The sequence below is a fragment of the Drosophila bipectinata genome, chromosome 2L (genome assembly GCF_030179905.1).
Source record: "Drosophila bipectinata strain 14024-0381.07 chromosome 2L, DbipHiC1v2, whole genome shotgun sequence".
NCBI lineage: Eukaryota > Metazoa > Arthropoda > Insecta > Diptera > Drosophilidae > Drosophila > Drosophila bipectinata.
In genome coordinates this window covers 17,363,532-17,372,213 of record NC_091736.1, presented here as the reverse complement: position 1 = coordinate 17,372,213, position 8,682 = coordinate 17,363,532, and the positions used below count along the sequence as shown (strand labels likewise).

The following is an 8,682-nucleotide window of genomic DNA, read 5'->3' as shown; positions in this document are numbered from 1 at the left end:
CACAATTGTGTCCTGATCTCGGCCGGCTAAGTAGTTGGCCCTGTACCTGCTGACCACCTATACAAACACATAAATTTCGGATGTTTACTTATCCAGCAGCGCGGGATTGGTGGTCAACATCTAAAGAATTTCAATACAGATTTTATTGGATTATAATTTGGATTTTAAAAGAGGTTTTTCGAGATGAATGTTATATTTCTAAAGATTAAGAGTAGTCCTCCTATATAATCTACCCTTAGTTACCGAAGAATTACTTTCAATTAGCCAATGCTTTCTGCAAAAAGGAACCCCATCCCTTGGTGGACCTTCTTTTAGGTCACCTTTCATGTGGCAGGCTTTTCTTTTTTTGGATAAGTTGATGGCTGAGCCGGGGCAGGCTCTGTGTATTTGCAACCCATAAAATTTAATTTACGTTCGATTGCGAGGTTTTCGCGCTCGGATCGAGAGCGCCGCTGACACCGCCGCCGCCACCGCCAGTGCCTCCATTGATGACACATAAAATGCCACATTTACGGCCCCTTTAAGACTCGACTCAGTTCTTGTCTTTTCGTGCCGCGACCAACATAAAAATGTTCACTTCGAAAAATTACGGCTCCAGGGCTCGACTCCAGTGTTTGGGGCTGGGTTTTGGGTTCTCGTTCTCCTTGCGCAATCTTTCAAAGTTGCTCACTCGGCCGGCGTACTAGTTGCCTAACTTTAGGACTAACACCGAGAATAACCGCCATTGCAGAATATTGGCCATTTGGTTGTTAAAACCCTTGTGATATCCCCTCTTGCGAGGAGGGGGAAAGCGAAACCTTTCCAGGAATCGAAAACTGGGATCGTAGCGGACGACCGCACATCTTGATGTTTGCAGCAGGCCGTCTGCTGTTCGGCAACTCCTGCTTTGAGCAGCTTGTCTGGCCGACATTAATATCATATTTGCTACTGATATGCCCAAGGTTGCCCAAGGAACTGTATGCGTCTTATAATTGTTTTGCAGAACTTCTTTATTGTGTCTATGAAGTACTTTTAATATCTAAAATCTAATGGCTAGCATAAATTTTAGCCAAATTAGTTTTTTTTGTCAAATGATGCATTTGTTTCTTTTACAGTTTTCAAAATAATGAAAATATAATATTTCGTTTTTAAAGAATGATTTTCTTTACATCAGAATTAAATAATTTATAAAAGCTAGTTGCTAACGACCACCCTCTTTCAACGAAGCCACCGTGCGCCGCAGCTCCATAATCTCCGCCTGCAGACGGTCCACCTCGGTCGCGGATAGCGCGTTGCCAGTTCCAGTTGATACGGCGGCAGTGGCGGGTATAGAAAGTAGGGGTGGTGGAGCAGCTGTCGACATGCCGGAGCCGAAATTCACGGCACCCTCGACGCTGGCAATCGAGAAGTCTGGATGAATTTGAGGCGTAGTCACATTGCTGCTGGTGGGGACCAAGGAAGCTTGGGCCTGAGCGGAAGTACCCACTCCAGTAGAGGATCCAGGTCGCGTTGTAATGGGCCCTGTGCTTGTCCCAGTGGAGTTTGCGCCACGGTGGCTGCCTATCAGCTTCTGCAGCTTAGCGATGGCGCTCTCCCGCTGTGATTCCAGCAGCAGGCGCATGGCCTCCTGGTCGCCCGATTTAGCTTTCTCCAGTGAATCGGATCCCTCGTCGACCAGGACATAGTTGATTACGTGGGCATGGGTTCCTGGCTTAATTCGATAGATGGGCAGTTCACCAGGTACACCGCCGGAAAGGTCCGGAATGTCGCCCATCTTTGCCATCTCGCCGCTGACTTGAAAGATCGATGTGTGGCCATTGACAACCAGTGGCTTGGACATAATGTATGGGGCCGTCACGAACTGGGAGCACTTCCTTTTGGCCTTGTCCACCACGTTGGCCACCTTGCAGCCGGCGGTGCTGCAGGCTTTCAGCGGCAACAAATTATCGCCGCCCGGCGGCACAGAATTGGATTGCTGCATTTTAAGTGTATCCTGTGAGTCGGGACGCAAAGGAAACTGTGAAGTTTAAACGCTGGTAGCAAGAGCTACTTTTCCTATAAAACTTTTATGAATCTTTTACTTTGTTTATTTATTTAAACTGCTTTAATTTTCTGGCAAAAATTAGCGGCTTGTGTAAAACAATTATTTGTATCGATTTTCCCGCAAATATTAGTATTTTTTCAGGTATCGTATATCGATTTTTTGTATTGTGGTCACACCACAATAAAAAATACTAAAAACTACCAAGCGGATTGCGCATGTCGATAGACCGATAGGTGGAAAACCGCGGTATTTGAAAATTTATTGGAGGAAAGTTTTTAGTTTTTAAAAAATAGAGCTTGAAAATGGTTTATTACATAATTTTCTAATTAATCTTTAACAGCTTTTCATAATATTAGGTCTCCAATATGTCCAAGTACTAAGTTTTTGTAGAGTATGGTACAGAGTCTAGGTTTTTCATACTGCTAGGCCTTGGAAATTATCTAAAATAAAAAGAAAATAATGAATTTGCATATAAAATCGACATAAGAGCTTTCAGGTGTCTGGAATATAGTGCGTGGGTGCAACGACCATTGCGTTGACCTCGAAACTGGCCAAATGGATCTCAAGCTGGAGATGGAGTTGGGCAGCGAGATGCACCCGCTTCATTTACATTCCAAGTACTTTAAAAGCGAACGCATATCGTTAAAAGACCCTACTAGGGACTTTGGGCTTTAGTACTGGAACTGGACTGGACAGTTCCAGCCGCCAGCTTCTTTAATTTCCACTCGTCAATCATCCATCTCCATCTCCATCGCCGCGAATCTGGCCGCGAGTCAGAGTCAGAGTTGCAGCCTCATTGTTGGCTCAAATGAAATAATTACTTTAGCGCACAGCTCTGACTCTGGCTCTGACTCCGACTCGGACTCGAGCTTGGTTGGGATGTGGCTCTGTGCCCCTTCGTGCATCCGCATCCTTAGTCATGGCCAATATATCGACTCGCATTAACCAACGACAACAACTGCAGCAGGGTCTGTGCAATAAAATCCACCAACACGTTTCGTCCCGAGTCCGGGAATAATAAGAAATGAAATGCCATTTATTAAGCATTAATAAGTGCAAGCATCCACGTCCATCCATCCTCCAACTCCGCCAGAGTGCACTCCCATCTGACTCAGCATGCGATGGCGGACGATGCCTGTGGCCATGCCTTCATACTCCTGCTCCTGCTCCGACTTCTCCTTCTCTTCTGCTGCACCTTTCTTGGGTTAGTGTTATGTTTACATGCCAGCCACCATTTTGGCCATAAACTCTCGCCAGGAAGCCAGTTGGGGGGGAGCGTCAGGATCCCAAGGTTAACTTGATTTGTTTTTGGCCAAAATTCTATTAGATTGTCTTAAAATGTGGGTCATAAAACGCAGCTATTTTTCAATTTACAAAGCAGGCAACTAAGTTATATGTTCATCTTTAAGATCTTTAAACTAAACGATGGAAAACATGAACATCAAACGAAAGATTTTTGTTCCTTTTGATGGCCATGACTAATCAGAATTCAAGTCGAGTACCTGAGGCCTCCAAAAAATACAAAAAATTGGAATAAAAACTGCACACAAAGGATGGTCGGCACCTGCAGGGCTAACTTAATTAAATTCCATTGCGTTTTGGCTCAGAAATTTGCGCAACATGATGCAATTATGAATTATAAAATTAATATAAAGCGCACTTAACATGCAGGAACGACCACGAAGGCAGCGGAAATATTTTTTGACCGAATCCATCCATCCCACAGGCCCGTCATATCCCCTGAATGGTCAGTGAAGCTTTCTTGGCAGCTAAGGTTGGGTGTGGACCTGGACCCTAAAACTTTAATTGCAGAGAACTCTGGTAAAGTGAATTGAAAAAGGGAGATCTCGGATCTGTGAAGGAGAGCAGTCCCTGAAGACTCTTCTGTCTTGTCATTTGCCAAGTAATTTAAATGAATTTTATTATTTTACTGCCATGTTTGTTTAAAAACGAAATAGTAATTTAAACTCCACTTTTGCAATAAAACATAGTTAAATATCTAAATAACCCTTTGTTAAGTCAAAATCGTAACTGACTTTAATAATCTAATTAAATCCTTAACTAACTTCACCCGTATAAAGCGAAAAGTAATCCTTTTTAATGTAATAAAGGCTTTAAAGTCCAGTACCTTGAGCTCTGTACCTTTATATTCATTTGTATTATATATACTTTTGACCCTCATCAAGGCTGATCGATTTCGACAGCTTTTGCATTTGGAAGGCTCTGCTCGAAAGTCGGGGTTTTCGGCGAGTCATGGCTCTTTACAAGAATTTGGCGTAATGAGAAGGTATTAGTGTTGTGGGTGGGGTGTGGGGTGTGGCAGGTTAATGAACTCGACTTTATTCTGCAGGTGACAGCCCTAGTGCAATTGCCAAAAAAAAAAAAAAAATGAGAAACGAAAGTCTGCAACAGCCTCTAATGGCAGGCATTTGTACATGTCTGGGACTTGTCTGCCACATCGTACAAGTTGCATCCTTTTACTTTTGTTTTTTGGCCTTATCTGTCCCTACTTTATTCCCAAAATGTATTTTTGGTTTATTTTTATTTGGGAGTTTGGTAAAAAAGCGAATTCCAAGACAGCACTGGTCAACAAGTGATATTTATTAGGGAGTGGAGCATTATAGCATAATACATTACATGATTATAGCCTATAAGGATTAAAAATTGTGATTGCTGTTGTTTTATGAAGCTTGTATTTTAAAAATATCAAATACCCTCAAAAATTGTTCCCAGTGATATGCAGACACATTGAAAAGAATTCCCGGGGCTGCTCTGTACTTGGACTTGATCAAGTGTACCAGAAAGTGGCGACGTCTGCCGGCGGATACGGTATCCTGTTGTTGTTATTGTTGCTGTTGTTTCCATAGTCTGGCAGACTGGAATCAGGCAGAGAGACAGACAGACCATAAGAAAGACAGAAAGACAGACAGACAGACGGACTAAAGCACCAAAACAACAACTTCCAACAGTGCAAACTGCGCAGTGCGCATGCGTAGCTGTTAGACCCGACACACCGCACACAGATACAAATGTATCTGTATCCGTACCTCGAAAAGCACTTGCACTGCCCGCGGATAGTGGGAAAGAAGCGATCCCGAAAAAGACGAAGGCAACGAAACGGAGACAAACCAGAAAAAAGTATCAGGCAAATGTTTCATTTAACCTTGACTTTGAAATTCTCATTGCAAAACCCGAAGAATGTACATAAAATATAAAATTTTCTTGCTTTTATTTTGCAATTTCCTGTTTTGGTTACTTAATGTCTTTTTCTCCTTTTTTCCATTTCAGATGAGAGCTGGCCAAGAGACTCCAAACTGATCCTAGAAGATTGGTCCAGCGCCACAAGAAACTAATTTGAGTTTTCAAACTCAAATCGTTTCTGCAGTTGACACTTTTGTAAGCCGTGAGAATTGCGGAACCGAAAGGTAGGATATTACAAGCCAGAATTTCAATAGAAATCCCCCAACTGTATCTATGACCCACAAGTGGGCTAACCCCAATATCCTTGTTTAGAACAACCGTCGCCAGTGTGCATCCGCCTCTCGTTGGCATCATTAATCGAATTGAATGCCTCTGTATCCTTGTAATCCTGTTTCCCGTTCCCTTCGCCACTCGCGCCCTGAATGGAATTTGAAAATCGATAAACGGCAATGGTGACGGAAATTGCTGTTGCATGGCGGTTGACACGGTGTTAATGGGCCACTTACAACGGCATTGTTAGCGCTGGTTGCACACAAATCTCCCCCACTCCCCTCCAGTGGGTTTAGGCCTTGTTTTTTCGAGTGTTGTGGCCTTAGCAGCTGCTGGTTTTCGGCCAAAATACGAGACACGTGCCATGTTCCGGAGGCATGAATTATACAGACGCGCTTCCTCGGCCAAAAGGTGTTCCTGGCCAGAGCTGCTGCTAATTAAATTTAATTTAAAACAAAGCTCGGCATTTCGTCAACATTCGCAAGTGGAGGATCCCGTGGCCAAATCCAACCCACGGCTACGTTATAATTGACGACCTGCTGCCAGAACAGAGTCTTAAATTACCAGAAACACTTTGGGTTCGTGCCTGGCTTCTGGGTCCTGGCTGCAGGATCCTTGCTGATCTAATTAGATGCCATAAAATATGTTAGAGGGAAGGCATCGACTGGAGAAGACAGACACTGGAAAAAATAATACAAGCAAGACCTCTTTTAAGTTTTGAAGTCCCTGAGGATGGGACCCAGTTTATTTCTTCAGTGCCAGAACAAAAGGATATTGTTCATAGGACCATCAGGACCCTGGAGGATCCGGCGCCGGACCTTCCGCTAAGTACCGAGACATGTTATTGGCTTGTCTGTTTTTTGCCCTTGGACTTCATCTGTATAGGTTGTGTTTGGCTTGCTTTGGATCCTCCTTCTGAGCCGCAGGACCTAAAGTCAAGGAGCAGCTGGGTCAGTCTTAGCCGGCCGTCTAATCGTAAGCCCAGGCAGGTGGCTCGAGCCAAGCCCTATTAACTTCTCCAGCGGATCGCTGGGCATTGTCTAACAAAAAATCGGACAATCAGGCCAGAAAGGCCAAAAGTAAAGCAAAGAAAAAAAAGAAACTCTGCAAGATGAAGTTTTAATATTCATTGATCATCCAATGAAGTAAAATAAGCTTTTATTATTATATATCCCAAGGCCAAATGAAAAAAAAAGTTCATTAAAGAATTTGAAAATATCTTTTTATATTGATCCCTTGCGAGTGCATCTTCAATTGGAGTTCCAGTTAAGATGTATATCTTCGGGCCATGTCTGGACCACTCACACACACACACGCACATTGGCCAACTATTTGTTTACCGTTAGGGAGCAATCAAAACGGCTCGACTCTCCTACCAACTTTCGAGTCACTCCGAAAAGATGCCCCACTTTGAAGGCCAGCGGCAGGCGATCGCCACGAACCCTATGATTAAAATTTAGGTCCGATACTCTCGCACTCGTTGGATGGATCATCGTCGTACCCATGTGTGTATGTGGCCTGTGATATGTGGTGCATGTGCGTAATTGCCCGTTCCAATCCAGAGATCGCGATCCCTTCTCAAATTAAAGTTTACCTCTCCTCCTCATGAGTGATTTAGGGGGGAAGTTACCCGAGGCCAAAGTTAGATTCAAAAAAAGAAGGGTATTCCAATTCGATTTATATTGTTTAGCTTTATTCTTGATAGACCTGGCCAATTACTTCCAATAATATACCAATACCAATCCATTCTGAATTCAATTTGAATATATTTCTTAAAACATAATTCGCCAGTCCGACTATTAAAGCCAATTACTGTCGATTTCCGTCGAGGTAATAAAGCTTAGGAATCGTTCCTGGAAATTTAAATAAAATGATATTTGCATGCAACCAATTTAGAAATACTTTATGAACTCTGTTTCACAATTTACGAGTGCATATTTTAGGTCAATTAGAATTTCCATAATAACTGGCTTCCCATCAAAGACAACTTATGGTTTCTAAAAATCATAAATACAAAATAAAAGCAAAAACCAGTTTTCCTACCAGGTCCTTTATGTCCTTTTAGTCCGTTTATGATTAATAAATCAATCTTTTAAATACATAAATCACTTTTATGAAATGTTAATAAAGTAATTAAGGTTTTTTTAATGAGAAGTACCTAATAAAATAATTGCAAATTAAATAAATAAGGGCTTGCATTAATAAATACACAAAAATACTAAAAGGCACCAAATCTTTCAATGTGTGGTTTGTGTCCAGGCTAGCAGATCGAGGTTCGTGTAAAATTTGTGTAAAATCAATGGGAATCAAAAGAAGTTATAATAAATTTATTAATTCGGGTTATTTTTATTTATTTACCACATATTTTACTATCTACAAGGATAGTGGGGAAAAATTATTATCTGAAGACCAATTTTTTAACATCATGTTTTAACTAAAAATAATTGTAACACTACAAAAATCACAGTCTTTTTTAAGTTATGGGTCAAAATAATGCTGAGACCAGTGAATTTCTGTCCAATTATTTAATTGTTTTGTGTGAAAATTGAAAGACACTGTGGAGCCGTTATTCGCAACCTAGATTCGTAATTAATTTAACAACAAAAATCTGTCACCTATGTAGTTTACTGAGCTTGCAGTTTTTGGAAGCGTGTGAAAAACGCCACACTTTCATTTTAGGCCCAAGAACTCACCCTATAAGAGTGGCTCTCTGTGGGTGTCAAGAGGTAGTTCTGAAAACCAATATTCAATATGCACTTCATTGCTTTGATCGTGGCTGTCTGTGTGGCCCTTGCCGGCGCTTCCTGCCCGTACTCCTCGGGTGGCATCACAGCTCCTCCCTGCCCCAAGAACTATCTGTTCAGCTGCCAACCCAATCTGGTGCCCGCTCCCTGTGCCCAGGAGGCTGCTTCCTATGGATCCGCTGGAGCCTACACGGAACACATTCCCTTCTATGTGGGATACCCCAACCACCAGCAAGTGGAGCAATACCAGGAGAGGATTGCCCGAGCGGCTCTTATCGATGGCCTCCGTGGCTTGACTCAGGGAATCCAAGATCAGCAGTACTAAGTACTAGGATGCACTAGACCTTCATGAACCTAAATTTGTACGGACACTTCCACCGAAAATAAAGTGAATATTAAAAAAAAAAACAAAACTTTTATCTTTTCTTTTAAACTTGAAACAAT

The 8,682-nt window shown here is 42.2% G+C and overlaps 2 protein-coding genes across 2 annotated transcripts; one reads left to right on the top strand and one right to left on the bottom strand.

Annotated features, from left to right (window-relative positions):
- Positions 1-971: 971 nt before the first annotated feature.
- Positions 972-2,135, bottom strand: Boh2 (Buddy of Hmr 2). The gene has a single exon (XM_017251724.2). It carries the CDS (start codon positions 1,958-1,960, stop codon positions 1,181-1,183), a length of 780 nt encoding a protein of 259 aa, XP_017107213.2. The 5' UTR covers positions 1,961-2,135; the 3' UTR covers positions 972-1,180.
- A 6,078-nt stretch (positions 2,136-8,213) lies between these two features.
- Positions 8,214-8,651, top strand: Vm32E (Vitelline membrane 32E). The gene has a single exon (XM_017251725.3). It carries the CDS (start codon positions 8,246-8,248, stop codon positions 8,561-8,563), a length of 318 nt encoding a protein of 105 aa, XP_017107214.1. The 5' UTR covers positions 8,214-8,245; the 3' UTR covers positions 8,564-8,651.
- Positions 8,652-8,682: the final 31 nt, after the last annotated feature.